The sequence below is a fragment of the Lycorma delicatula genome, chromosome 1 (assembly GCF_047948215.1).
Source record: "Lycorma delicatula isolate Av1 chromosome 1, ASM4794821v1, whole genome shotgun sequence".
NCBI classification, from domain to species: Eukaryota; Metazoa; Arthropoda; class Insecta; order Hemiptera; family Fulgoridae; genus Lycorma; species Lycorma delicatula.
Genome location: NC_134455.1, coordinates 198,463,127 through 198,479,124, shown reverse-complemented (window position 1 = coordinate 198,479,124; position 15,998 = coordinate 198,463,127). Strand labels below are relative to the sequence as shown.

The following is a 15,998-nucleotide window of genomic DNA, read 5'->3' as shown; positions in this document are numbered from 1 at the left end:
TGTTTCTTTATCTTATAATTATTTTTTTGATTAAATCATTTGCAGAATACATTAACTGCAGTTAACCTGTTTTCAGTTTCTTACCTTACTTAGTTTTTATTGTAATTAATGCTCCCAAGTATTTATAGCCCTTGACTACTTTAAATCCTTTTCTTCTTACTTCAGGATTATTTTCATTATGATCTATTGATAAATTATTTTAGTATTTTTTTCTCCATTAGTTACTTTCCTACTTTCTCTCTGTAAATGATGAAATCCATTACATGGTTTTTATTTTTTGTTACTATTGTAATTTCAATATTATGTGCATGTATTGGTAGCACACCAATATATATATATATATATATATGCTACTATGAGATATATTGTTATTAATATATATATTACTAATAATACTAATGCATTTAATAATTACAGTATTTTGACATGAATTTCTTATTCAGATATGGCCATGCCTTCAGAGTAATAAAACATAACATTTTTAAGTCGGCTCATTGAGGTAAATGTTATTAAATTTTAGACTTGGAAACCCAAGAGTGTACTAATGAGGATTGTGATACAAAGTGTATGCATTAGAGTTTGCTGAATTAATCCTCAGTGCTGGTGGTCATTTTTTTCACTTTATTATCTGGTAATACTAATCATCTACTCATTCCTTGATAGATTGATGATTAAGAAAATACAAAGTTATTATCAGAGAACTTCAAGAAACTACACCATGTAATTGAATTACATATTTCTTTTTCTCCATGTAATTGAACTATTTTGATATCAAACCAATTTTTTGTTAGATTATTTAAAAATGTATGTTTTTATCTTGGAAGGATTATATCAAATTAATCTGCTGAACTACTCTGATTTCTACTGTGATGTTCCATATGTGGATATTGCAATATTTTTATAGATATATTCTTTATTACACTTTTGTTTCTTTCAACCAGAATTTCAGAAATGAAAATTGTACCAAGGATTACACTAATTATTAAGCAGAGAATCTTTAAGTACATCGAATGTTGCCATTTATTTTACATAGCTGGTGTGTATAAAACCCATAATTCACCCCTTGGAAATGATATTCTCTCTTTTATATTGATCCATCCAAATTTTTAATTAAGTAGAGAGTTTATTTTATTTTATTTATTCAGCCAAGTTTATAAGCAGTGTACTTTCTACATCATGGACTGAGTACACATAGAATATAATAATTGAAAAAATTTGTGATAATCCTTTTTTTATTTTTTTTTTTTTTTTTTTTTTTAGAAGCAATCAGATAATGCCCAATTATATTTTCATAGTGAAGTTGAATTTTGTAATATATGAAAGATTTCTTCAGACATCACATTAATCAACTCTAAACCTTTCAGATGAAAGAGGAAGGCACTACCACTCTTCCATGGAGTTTGACTGAGTGGCAATAAGAATAATATGATTAATAATTTTTTTAACAAACAAAAGGAAATCAATTTGAAAAACAGTAAAATCTACGTAACTTACTTCTATATTTTTATGTAAAAAGATCTGTTTAGAATTATGACTAAGTTTATTCTGTCCAAAAGAAGAACAAACTTTATGGTAGCTCACAGAAAATTTTTCTATTTAAACCAAATAAGACAATATTTAAAAAAATATATAATTAATGCCATTACTATTTTTGTACTTGTTAGTTAATTATAATTGCTATTAACTGTAATTTTAGTGATTACTGTATTTGATTTTCAGATATTAAAGATACTGAATCAAATCACTTGCGTTTAAGAGTGCTTTACAAGCTAAGAATATTTTTAATTCATTGTGTTTCAATTCTGCATTCTTACTTCGTCACATTTACACCAAAGGAGTTAAGGATTAAGTTAGATTCTGCATTATCTCAAGCTTCTAGTTTTGATGACATAATTAGTGGTATGTTATTTTATTTATATTTTTTAGGCTTATTGTGATTTTTTCTCTTAATAAACTTTAATTCAATTTTGTTATAATAAGTAAAAACTTTTAAATATTTATTTATAACTAGCATTTCCCATTGTGGCTTTGCTTACTAAATACATAATTAGAATTTGAACATGAATATAAAAATAATTCCTCTATGCTAAGCTTATTATATTTTTTGAATTACAAAAAAAATGAGTTGTTATTAAAAAATACAAAGTATCTTGAAAAGAAAAGAACACAAATAGTATGAATTATGCATAAGTTGAAAAAAAGAATTCTGAAAAAAGTAAATTATGTAGGTAAATACTCACAGTGAATGGTAGGTGTATAGTTTTCAGCATATACTAACTTTATTCATGTAGCCCACGCTGTGTAGTTACTTAAGTTTCCTGTTGTGGTCAGGGGAAGTTTAGCCAATCAGACCTTTCTTCACTCGCCTCTCCCATCTAGCCACGGGGCTTTGTTCCTGGTCTGTATTGTATGTTGTTTAGTCAAGTAACTGGAAGTAGGTGTAGTAGCCACTTGCGTTGAACATTCAGTAACAGTGATAGTGGCTGTGTTGATTGAGCCATTGCACCATACAGTTACACTTTTTAAAAATTAGGAATTCTAGAAAAAAACAGTAAATGGTTTTTAGATATTTATCAGGAAATTATTTGCAAGCCCAAATCTAGTTTTTATCGGAAATGGGGAAAATTTTCAATCATTTTTCAGAATTTTTTTTATCTTTCTTCACCCCTTTCAAGGAAGAATTTCAAAAATCTAGAAACTGATTTTTATATTCATGTGAAGACTAGACACTCAAAAGTCAAGTTGATATCTTCATTTGTTACTGAGAAATTAAAAAATATAGCAAAGTTAAAAAAAATTCAGATCCATTTTAACTCTTTAAATTGAGAATTTCAAAAAATTTTGAAATTAGTTTTTAGATATTAACATGAAGATTGCACAGACTAAAACCACGTTAATATCCTCATTTGTTACTGATAAATTAAAAAAATAATAAATTTCATTGTCAAAAATACGTAAGAAAATTTTGTCCTGAGCCCCTGACTGCATTTAAATATTTTCATTGAAGAACTAAATTTTCTCATCTATATAAATCATTAGACAATCTTAAAAGTCTGCTATTTCTACAACATGAAAAATATATTTAAATAAATTAAAACTGTCTAAAATTGATTGCTCACCCATTATTTTATTTAATTAAATACTACATAATGATGTTTAGTCCTTTATTTCCAAATCGTGTTTTAATTTGTTTAGTTCAGTTTCTGTTGTTTGTAGCCCTATTTTTTAATTATTTTTTTTGGCAGTGGTGTTTTTTAATTGTTATAATTGTTTTTATTATTTTATTTAATTTTTCTCAAAAAAATTATAAAATGATGACTAGTGAATCATCATTAAGGTTTTTAAAAGAGGTTGTTTTTACAATGAGTACAATTCTTGTGTGTTAACTGTAGGTTTTTTATGTGTTAAATTCATATTTTAAACAGAAAAGTTATAGTAGAGAGAATATTTCTAATTGTAGAAATTCTTTTGGACTTGTAGGGTTCTGGTGAAATTTCTTGTTAAAGCCTTACTGGTTGTTATCAAAACTTCCAACTGTAATAACATCCATTGTGCAACAACTGTCAGTTGTAGCATTTATCCAACTCAAAAACTTAGGATTAAAGAAATCTGTTTTTGAGGAGTAAACTCACTTTACATCGTTTCAGTTGATAATTAAAAATCCTGTCAATAAATAAAATATATATGCCAATAAATAAAAATACAAAGACGATCTAAAAAGTAATGAGACAACAGCTGTAGTTCAAAAAATCTTTATTCTGAATCTACATTTACATGTTCATTTTCAAAGTAATTTTCCTTAGGTGCAATATACTGCTTCCAGTGTTTGATCCACTTTGGAAACACAAAATCCAGGTAACCATCTTTCAAAAAAAGTTTGCCTCCATAACTTTTACAACTTCTAGATAGTCTCAAATTTTCAGCCTTTCGAGTCCTTCACCTCTACGAACAGCCAGAAATCACCCAGAGCTAGATCTGGGTTGTATGGTGGGTGAGGAACTATTTTGATTTTATTCCATTCAGAAATTTGCAGATTATCTAAGTGATATGAGGGTATTCATTAAAGGTAGTCCCTGTCTGTACCTGATGGTGGTAAATGAATCCTTTATAATCAAAAAATATGATTGTCATGTTTTACCAGCTCTGCTTGCAGTTTTTGCTTTTTTTTAAAGTGGTGAAGAAATTGACTTCCATTGGGAGTATACTTGTTTCATCTTAGTCATAATGGGATATCCAATACTTGTCAATAAGCATCCAATACTTGTCAAAAAGCATCTTCCTTCTTTCTTGTAGTGAGCCAACAATTCTTCGTAGACGAATACCTGGTACTCCATTTGATCAGGCGTTAAGCAACCCAACAACAAAAAGCATGTTTCTTATGCATCAGCTTGCTCAGAATATTGTGTATATTGCCTTTTGAGATATGAAGCAGTTCCCATACTGCACACCAATATGACAGTCTTGAATGTTGACACTTGTTGTGTTCACCATAACATTGTTAATTGATGTGCTCAGTCGACCCACTCTTTGAAACATTCATGAGTCAACCATCCCTTTCCTCTACCCTCCCTCTCATTATCTTTCTAACTTTCATTCTTGATTAGATAGCTTAGATGTGTTGAATTATTCAATAACTCCATCTGTGTTATTAGGCTGGCACTCTCCATTAATTAGAAGGGGAGTGATTCTTTACTGGATTCAGTGGGGTGGCAATTTTATTCTAGGACTCCCAGGTACCAGGGACTCTTGATCATACAGAATACCCAATGATGAATATGCTGCCTTTGGGTAAACCTAAGTATCTTACTGTTCATAAAACCAAATATAATAAATTTTTGAGTTTGAAATAAATTCTTTAAAAAATCATTTGCATGTAATGTATATTATTACAGAAAAATTGAAAACGTTAGAAAAGTCAGAAAGGTGAAGAAAATGAGAATTTGAGGGTGGTATAATAAGAGAAAAATAGAGAACTAGGTTGATATATATATAAAATGAATATGTTATAGACTAAAAAATGACAAATTTGCAACAAAATATTTTAAGTGGTAAGAATTATGTCAATGAAACATAAAGCTAAACATCCAAGGTGTTGTGGAAATAATGGAAATTTACAGGGTGAAATTTAAACGGGAAAGTTAGAATACATAAAACAGTTAATTAATTGACATGGGATATTGTAAGTACTTAATATTAAAATATTATTGTAGAAATTTTTAATGAACTGTCTCAAACCAAATACTTTTTGATTTTTCAAGCTACCAGATATGGTAAGCATTCAAAATCACAACTAGAATGTAAATCAAAGATGTGTATTTGCCAACCATTTGTTTAATTTTTTCCTTTTATTTACTGAATTTAATTTGATCTAGACTTCTGACCTTTAGTTTTAACATTTTTTTTGTTAGTGATTTTTTTATTGATGAAAATAATTGCAATAAACTTTTTTTCTTTTTAATTTGTATATTAGCAGTCCACTTGTGCATATTTTGATTTTAGTAATTATATTCTTAAAAAACTTTTAAATGATGATTTAGGTATGGACATCTCTAATTTTTTTAAAAGAAAGCTTGAAAATTACTTTCTACTTTTTTTTTAATTTCTATTGCTGGTAATATTTAGGTTTTTGTGTTTTAAGTGTTTAGATGAAACTAGAAGATTTTTATTGTCACACTGTTTTTTGAATTATAATTTTTTTCTTATTCAGCTCATAACAGATACCTGTCTCAACTTAAATCACATTGTTTGCTGGATAGTGGAAATGCATCTATCATGAAGGCAATATTAAAGGTATTTCAACTTTATTGTAATAAATTATAAGTTTATCGTGTTATGATAAATTAGTTCATTTTGAAAAGATAATATTATCAAAGAAATGTGTATAATATTTACCTTGTTAGAAAACTTTTATGTATTTTCTGTAAACGTTTTTCACCTCATGTGCAGTGTTTATTTAATAACAGATTCATTATTTTATAGGTTTAGATTATCATTGAAGATTAACATTAAGATTTAGATATTAGATTAACATTAAGGAGAAATCAATGGAAAAATGCTAGAAGAAGAACAGAGTGTACTTTGTCTAAAAGGACAGAAATTAGATCATATTTTCTCATTGAAATCCCAAAAGATAATACAATATGTTATCAGAAAACTTTATTTTGGCTTTCCTTAACATTAATGCTGCTCTTAAGATTCTCAAATGCTTTGAGAAATTGAAATTAATAATAAACTGTTTAAAGTCATTAAAAACATTCTAAAGATTTTTATGGATCATAAGAATAGAAGACGAGATGAATGAATTAATAGGCGAGATGGATAAATAATTCCTTACATCTGTCTTTCAGTGATAATTTGATGTATAAACTATGCATGAGTTATGATAGGTATCGTATTTCTAGACATACTAATTTTACCCACCGGGTTGGTCTAGTGGTTAACGCGTCTTCCCAAATCAGCTGATTTGGAAGTCGAGAGTTACAGCGTTCAAGTCCTAGTAAAGACAGTTATTTTTACATGGATTTAAATACTAGATCGTGGATACCGGTGTTCTTTGGTGGTTGGGTTTCAATTAACCAAACATCTCAGGAATGGTCGAACTGAGAATGTACAAGACTACACTTCATCTACACTCATACATATCATCTTCATTCATTCTCTGAAGAATTATCTAGACGGTAGTTACCGGAGGCTAAACAGGAAGAAAAAAAAAAAGAAAGACATACTAATTTAATTGGAATATTTGGTCTGTTGGAATTTTTGGATGGGCTATCAACATTTTTGCTAAAGACAGTGTAAATAATTCATTACCTCCTAACATATGGACTGTGTTAATTTGTTGCTCCACAACATCTATCCCCGTCAAATAGCTGGAATACATATAAACTATCTGAGATGCAAGAAGCAGTAGTCAGAATCACATTCTCTGAATGAAATATTGTTTATTATGCACAAAGTCCCTATGGTAAACAGAATAAAAGTCTCAATTGTACAGGTGAACATCACCTTCAGAGACAGGGCATGCTGTGCGCAACAGTTTGACTCAATGAAAAAGGCAGTGTAAAATCGCTTCACTCCTCACTCTCCTTAGTAAGTCTGCATGGGGTTCTTGTTACCTTGATAATGGTTATGCCAGTTTTGGGAGTGACATTATCTCACATCAGGTTGTTCAGACTTTTTGTTTATGGCACGCAATTGTTCAAATTGAATCGTGAAATTAATAGTAGAGTACAGAAGGCAAACTCAGTCTACTAAAACAAAAGTGGAAATTTAGCAATAATGTCATTGATAAATGAGAAATTGAGAGTAATTATAAAATGAAATCTGATCATGCCTAAAGTGTCAGTATCTATTATGTAATCGAAATTAATGATGAAAGCTTTTAGTACTAGAAGCTAGACCTATGAGAAAGATAAGTAAGAAGAGACCAACAATTGGTTTTGAGAAATATCTAAATGAAATAATTAGGAAAATATATGTCAATTTTTAAAAGATGGATAAGATGGCTCTGGTAGAATATGGTCTTATTCCTCTCATCAAATATTAGGTGTTTTGATGATTATTTTAGCATTAGTAGATCTTAAAAATAAACCAATTACATCTGCAGTTATCGTATTGAAAGATTTTGTTAACATTAGTCAACCATTTTATATCAGAAATTTTAAAATGTGGTTATCTGTAAAATTAAAATTGTGTTAATCAAGAAAATTAAAAAAAAATATTTTAAAAGTTTCAAATTATTTCAGATTGTTCATGTGAGGGAGAATTAGTTATGTACATTTAAAAACATTAAAATAGGCTCTTAACTGACTTGTTCTTAATAATAATATTAATAATAATAATAATCTTCTTTTGTTAATTTAAAAAATTATTTAAAACTATAAACTTCTGACAAGTTGAATGAAACCAAATTTAATAAATATAAATATGACACAGTTGCTTTTGTGGCTATCTTCAATCACTGGTGCATGTATTTTTTTTTTTTTTTTTTTTTTTTTTTGTAATGACCTTCAGAGTAATAAACAATAACAATGTGGCCTTTAAAATACAATGAATAAATCAAAACAAGCCATTACATACAAGGCCTTCAAAACAAGTGACTGTGAAATGTATAAACTGACTGCTTTGTAACACAATAGTCTACATCAGTCAAATGGATGTAAGTTCAAACAATGATACAATGAACATTTAAAACCCCTTCTTAACAACAAAGTCAACATTGATCTTATGCAGTATTTTCCAAACACCGCATAGTTACAAATCATGAAGTACCAACATTAAAAAAACCTTGTTACTCAGCTTATTCACAGAAAGATCTACATCTTAATACACTCGAACTTTATGAATCAATAAATACAACTATATACAAAATAAACAAACTAGGTTAAATAAAACACACTTTTCTACCACATATTGGGTCGTCCATGCTGTAAGTTGACGATTGGCACTATGATGATGAACGGGCTGCATTGGGTGTGGTGGGGGTTTGAAGGATCTGTTATGCATGCATTCCACAAACATCATTGTTATAAAAATAATATTACAAAATCATATTTATGACATCATCCTCTAATTATTGTATACATTTGCATTTAAAGTTACGTTTAAACTATGATTTATGTTATCCAGCACATATTACAGTAGATGTATAGGCTCTTGTATTTATAAACAACTATAACTTCTATGTTTAGTACTGTTTACCTTTCTTAGCTTTTTTCTTTTATTATATATTGATGCATTTCAGAACAACTCCATTGTCAAAACTTATTGTACTCTAAAAAATTGTAACATTAAAAAAAATGTTGAACAAAACATTATAGATATACAGAACACAATAGAAGAATAGACGTGTGGAAGACATTTAGCAGCAAAACTAATTAAGAGTACAATAAGTTTTGAAAATGGAGTTATGAAACGCATCAACAGATAATAAAAGAATGAAGCTAAGAAAGATAAACAGTACTCAACACAGAAATCATAGTGTTCTTAGCAGAAAATATAATAATAATTATTATATTAATAAAAAAAATGTTAACAACTATAATGTATAACAATTAATAATAAGTATTTAGCATCCTCTTACGTGACAGTAGGATCACAGTCTTCTGAACTGCAACTAGTTAATTTCAGTAAATTTATTTGTGTGCTATTTTTTTAATTTATGTGACATCTTTTTAAGAATTAAACTTTTTTCTGTCTGTAAAGTATATTATGTTTGGGTTTTGAAACTGGATTGTAGTTTATTTATTTTGGTTATTTACAAATAGCTGAAAATTGTTGACAGAGAAACATGATACTGTTATTAGAGAATCTTTTATTTGAAAGCCATTAAGAAATTTTTGGAAGAAAATAGACCAATCATATATTTAGATGAAAGTTACATTTTAACTTTGCACCCATTCACTAAATCGTGAGAAGATGGAAGCAGTGAGGGATTTCATCCACGAATTTCCAAAGGTGAAAGGGTCATCAAAATTCATGCAGGAGGAAAAGACAGATTTGTTCCAAACGTTATGCCAGTGGAGGGTCATACAGTTCTTAGACTGATGACTTCTTAGAACTAATTTGGAGAATAATAAGAGTGGGTGGCAGATCGAAATTTAATCTTTCAAGCAGCAGATATTATTGCCCTCATTGAACAAAAAGTTTCTTCTATTGATGCTAGTATGTGGTTAAAGTGTTGTGAGAAAGTTGATTGATAACGATCACTGGTGTAAAGAATGTGCCATGGTTGTTGACGTTGACCAACTAATATTTAATCTAAATGGTGAAACTTCTAAAAATGAAACAGTGAGTGTTACTGAAGATGAGGTTCCATTGGAGGCATTATCTGGAGTTGAAAAAATAGATTCATAAAATTTGAGCACTGAAGACAAGTTGGTAAGTTTGATTTAACTTAATTCAAATGTTTGTGAAATATTTAATCTATATGGGTTTCTAAATTAGATTATTTGAATAATTAAAAAATTGTAATAATTAAATAACACTATTCGCCATTATTTAACATATTACAGTAATTTGTTTTTGTTTTCCACAATTTTTTTATATATCATAATTTTTTGTAAAGTTTATTACAAATTACAATTATATTTTAATTTTCTTTCAGTAGTTAAATTATCTCTTACAGCTTGTGTATCATGAACTGTTATTTATAACATAAATGTTTGCGGTTTAGATCCATTTGCATTTATAACCACAATATATGTCGCACTTGTGATGATGTGGGACGGTATTAGTAGAATATACTTCCCCCTTGTATGGTAGGCTGCAATCGTCAAGTTACACCACACGACCTGTACTAGATGTCTAATTCATAAAAACCACCATCAACAACCACCAGTTTGAGAAAAGTAGCACCATTGAAGAAAATGTTAACAAAAGTGACTGAAGGTGCTATGACAAATTTTTAAAACACTGTACTTATTAAATTTGGTTTGTTATTAAAAAAAATTATTGTTTTAAATAACTAATTTTTTTTTTTTATAATTATTGAATTTTACTATTATTTTTGTGTGTATGTTAGGGTATTTAATGTAGTAAATATATGTAGGTGTTAGGACTATGATTTGTTTAAAACTTACAGTCAGATAAATATGTTGGTATTACATGTGTTTTTATGCTATCATTTGTTTTCTATATGAATAGTTAGTCAGTATATCAGTAGTCTTTTATGCAGAGTAGGACAAATCACATTGTAGAAAGCACATTAAAAAGTTGGAAAATCAGTATAAATATGTCAAATTGTATGTAAAATACAAATAATTTTATTAATAAAATCCTGATACTCATGATGAATATATTTAAATTATTTGACAGTATCTTTTGCATAACCAAAAATATAGTTCTAATTGTATTAAGAACAAAAAAAAAATTGGATTAGAATTCATAAAATACTATTTGTATTAAATCTTTTAATTATAAACATATTTGATACAGGTTTTGTTGTTCCTTAACTTTTGATTAAGTTTTTGTTTTATTGCAGCTATTATTCACTTGCGGAAGTCTAAATTCTTACTGGACTAAAGAGGCTGAGTCTTCTCTAACTTCAGAGGAGCTTACAAATTTAGAAGAAGATTATACTAGAGCACATGTTGTTCTGCATTTTGTTTTAAAGCACAGTGTAGGGCAGCATTCAAATTCATCTTGTTAGTATATGTTCTCTTGATAAAAAATTATAAATATAATCTCTACTGAATTCTATTTAATTCATTTTTTCTTCAAAAATAATTATAAGTAAATGTTTATTTTTATATCCAAAAAGTCAGTACTGTAGAGTATAATAAAATATGCAAACTGCTAATTAGATTTATTCTAATTGAACTGCATAGAATGACCTTCAGTAATTGCTGAACTAACTGTAGTACTAAAAGTTAATGCAGTTGTATATTACTAGATACTATTTTTAGATACCTTGTTATTCATAAGAAATTAGTTACTTTTAATATATTTTAAGTGACCAACAAAACATTATCCCTTATTAGTCTGATTTTTATTATTCTCCAACAAATGTTATGTTTTACTTAACAGCAAATCAAGCTCCCTTAGTTATATTTGAAGTTTATCAACATACATTCACAGTAGTGGTAAATATTATTTTCACAAAAACCTTATGAAAGCAAATTAATATAAAATAGTAATTTGAAAAACTCATTTGAAGAAGAGACCTCTTGTCAGAATTTAAAAAAAATGTTTCCTGCTATAATGTTTGAATTTTGTGATTTATTTACTTTATTTATGATTACATTTTCACTTTTCTGAATGTGAAGGTTTTTCTAGATTGAATCCTTATTGAGTAAATCACAAAAATTGTTTCATAAAAATGGCTAGAGTAAAGTCTGAAATTTCAGATGTATCTATCAGCTGTAAATTGATTGTCCTTTGCTTTGCAGGTTTGATAGTTATTTTTAAATCACATTCTATGTAAAAAAAAAAGTATATTGGCAAGGAATGTTCTGTTGTTAATATTTTATGTTAAAAGATAGAATGTATGTTTCAGTCATAGTAAAGATTAATTTCCCATGCAGTTTGGTTAAAAGCAATCCACTGTTGTGTGATGACTTTAGAATTAATATATATAAGTTTATATAATGGGCTTGTTTGCCATCCACCTTATACCAGTGCAAAACTAATTTGCCTGATATCAGTTTCCATAAATGGAAATATTTATGATGAAAAATAAAATTATAATTGTGGGAGATTAGTCAGGGTTGTAGGATGCGAAGTTGAAGATTTTTCAACTAACCTTTTTCAATTGCTTCTCTGTCTGATTTGCTGCATGTGGCTGACCATTGTCATACAAAAACAAATCCCGCTGAATAGCATCTCTTGTCGTTTGTTTTTTATAGCTCTTCTAACCTTTTTAACGTTTTTGTAAGAGAATTCAGAGTCTCTAAATTGAACAAGCAAGACCTTTTTTGTCTAAAAACAATAATCATAAGCTTTTTTACTGAATGTTTGAATTTCTTCGGTCTAGGAGATTATGAATTTCACCATTGCATTGATGCAACATTGATTTCAACAACTGATTAAACAATTCATCACCTTCATTTTTAACTGCAAAAATTCATGTGCTGCAGCAAGACAGTTTTCCTTGTGTGTTGGTTAACACTTTGGCACCCATCTGGATCACAATTTTTTATAACCCAATTTTTCAGTCAGAACTTAAGAAATAGAAAAAGTTTAAGAAAAGATTCAAGAAAGCCTCATTCAACGAAAAGATTCACCATTTCACATTTGCCTTTAAAAATAACATTTAAAAAATATTTTTAAAACATTTTATGTTATGTTTGTATAAAAAGAGTTTAGTAGATATTAAGAATTAGTAAAATATTTCAACCCATTTTTGATTGATTTTGTAATAAAATAATGCAAATGAATTAAAACTATTGCTATCAAGAAGTGGAATATGCACTGATACAATATGACTAGACTGTTGAGGTTTGCAATCCTCATTCTTCAGAATTACTCAAATCTCCAGGGAGCTTAAACATTGGCAGTGAATAGGAAAATCTTTTGGCATCCTCATCATTTCTGGAAATGAAGAAAACATGGCTAATTACCAACTGAAGTTTGCTAAAAGAGATATGGAGTTGTGGGCCACAGTTCAATGGAGAGAAATGCCTTCAATTAACAGGCTGCAGAGAGCACTAAGATGACAAAAAAATAAAGTGTTAGCATGGTTAGAGGGTTGGTGTGATCATATAATATAAGATAGTTAGGCAAGGAAGAGTAAATGTCCAATAAAATATACAGACAAAGAATGCAAAGTATGTTATGAAAGTTTGAAGGTATAAAAGGATATGAAATTATGGATGTCTCAGGTAGTGATGGATTGTAATACATTTATTATTTTCTTTATTTTTTGTCATCTCAGTGCTCTCTAGTCTGTTAATTGAAGCCAGTTCTCTCCATTGAACCATTTCTGTTTAAAAAAGCATTATACTGAAAACAAAGAATTTTCGAACTTTCATTTAATAAATGTTTACTTTATGTTTTGAAGCACTGTCCAAAGTTTTTTCATTTATTCATTATTCAGTACATTCTACATATGATTATATACTTTTCTTTGTTTCAGTGAGATTTCTAAGTGCTGATATTGAAAGATGCCTTCCAGTTTCAGCTGTTTCATATGCTGGTCAAGGAGATCAAGCTTCATTTGAGAATAAAGACTGTTAGCCTGCTTTGTTGGATAATTTTTACAAAATTACAATCAATTTTCGCAAATATTGTTTCTGTCTTTTAATTTATTTTTTGTTATGTAAATTATTTAACTAGATCTTAATTAAAAACATTATTTATTTGGGATATAGGCACCATTTTCACTGTTTAATTTTTGTATTTGAGTATGTATATATTTATTAATTTAGACCATGTTGTTTTTTTGTGAATGTATAAAAATGTAATAATAATAATAATAAATAGCAGAAAATTATCTTGAAAGATTTTTTAAAATGTAAATATTTTTTAATATTGTGGTTTTTATTTTATGCATAGTATTTATACATTTATGCAATAAATACCTTTAAGAAATATGTTTTTAAAACTATTACCTATGATTAAATGTAATCAGAATGGTCTGATATTATCAGTCTGTTTGCTTGATAATTTTTATTTATGAATTTTTACAGTATGTTAAATTTCAATAAAATCCATCTTTTTTTTAATCCTCTGCTTTTCAATTATTCTCTTTAATATTATAAAACAGTAGTGACACTGTGAGAGAAAAAGACCTTATTTTTGACTGGAATGAAAATATAATTGTTATTATAATGTTATACGTACTTCTTACTGAATATACGAGTACATCTTGGCTGGACTGTTAATTTTTTAAACAGTCAGTGGTATTTTCATTATCTTCATGTAACATTTTTGTGGTCAAAATTCTTTCATTTTCAGAATGACAATCATCTCTACTCAAAGTTAGAGCCTTGCTAAATCATTAATAAAATAAAATGGAAAACATGAAAGATCCATCTGCAAAAGAAAAAACTTAAATCTAAACCTAATGGCCATTTCATTAGTAAACATGCATCATCAGTAAATAGTGAATAATTAAGAAATTTCTTTTAATAATATTAACAGAAATTTCTATCTGTGCATAATATTATTAAAAAAATTGACCAAAATGTAAGAAGTATTGTTTTTAGGCAATTGAATGTGTAGACTTAAACAGTCTATTAGGACTTGAGACCAACTCAGACTACCTCAACTTAATATAATACAAGCCTCTTACATAAAATTGGGTAAGATGAAATTTATTTAGAAAAAATATATACGAGGCTCGGCTGATAAATTTTGCATGTATATGCATAGCATGGGAATGAAAGCGATACTAGAATGAAATATAAAATTAATAAAAGTGAATATCTTAGCTATAAAAAGCAGTATTTATTTTTTAGTATAATCCCTGTTTACACTGACACTTTTCCCAATGTGTGACAAGTTTTTGCATTCTGTCACTGAAAAACTCTGGTAGTCTTTCTCTGATCCAAGTGGCCACAGCTTCCTTAACTTCATCATCAGTGATGTAATGATTACCTTTGAGATGAGGGAAGAAGTGGAAATCGCACTGAGCCAAATCCAGCAAGGATAGCGGATGCGGAATAGGCTCAAACTTCAACTTGCAGAGTCATCAGAAGTTTGTGCAGTACCCATTGTGCACAGATTTTACGGCAACCCAATTGCTCAATAATATGGCCTACTTGTTCTTTAGATATCCCTAACTGAACAGCGATGCATTGCCGGGTGATTCGCTGATCAGTTTGGAACAAATCGTCCACCTCCTTTTGATGTTTCTCGTCAGTCATGGAAACTGGTCATCCGCTCTAAGGTGTGTCCTCAATTGTTGCTTTACCAGCTTTGCATTCACAAAATTTCACTGCCCACCTGTTCGCAGTACTCCTGTCAACAGTTTCACTACCGTAAACCTGTTTAAAACGATGAAAACTATTCATAGGATTCACATTTTCTGCTGTTAAAAATTCTGTTACTGCACACTGTTTTAACCATATTGACATATTGGCCATATTCAACTCCATTTTAACTGCTACTATAAAACACCAGTTAATGGGTTTCAACACATTATCACAGGTTTGTAAAGGGGGATTTTAGCTATTATGTGCTGCCACGCTGAACTCTATAGTACCTTTTGTCTCTGTAGCACGCTAGTGTGTAAAATTTATCAGCCAAGCCTTCTAGTAAGATCAGAAATACATTCCCTCCCACAGACAGAATTTAAGTGAGAGGATAGTAGTTTAAATCTTGTGATAGGAGTTTTTAATAAGTTTTAAAAGGCTATTAGGTATTTATGTCCTATCATAAATCATTAATGAAGTTTCTGCACCATTATTGATTAAGTTCGTCAACTATTTAAACGTAGTTATTACAGACATTTTTAAAACTTTTTCTACTAAATTAACTTTGTGACCAGTTTTCCAAACAATGTTGGGCTAAAACTAATTTCTACGTTGTACATTTATAATGACCAAATACTTTATTAC

General features: G+C 28.8%; 1 protein-coding gene across 1 annotated transcript in view; it reads left to right on the top strand.

Annotated features, from left to right (window-relative positions):
* Grip128 (gamma-tubulin complex component 5) overlaps positions 1-14,014 on the top strand; it is a 108,349-nt gene extending 94,335 nt beyond the window's left edge. Inside the window, exons 14-17 of the mRNA XM_075370170.1 lie at positions 1,720-1,899; positions 5,708-5,790; positions 10,982-11,144; positions 13,574-14,014. Of these exons, the coding sequence (XP_075226285.1) occupies positions 1,720-1,899; positions 5,708-5,790; positions 10,982-11,144; positions 13,574-13,674 (527 nt within the window). The 3' untranslated portion in view covers positions 13,675-14,014. The remainder of the gene's footprint in view (positions 1-1,719; positions 1,900-5,707; positions 5,791-10,981; positions 11,145-13,573) is intronic.
* Positions 14,015-15,998: the final 1,984 nt, after the last annotated feature.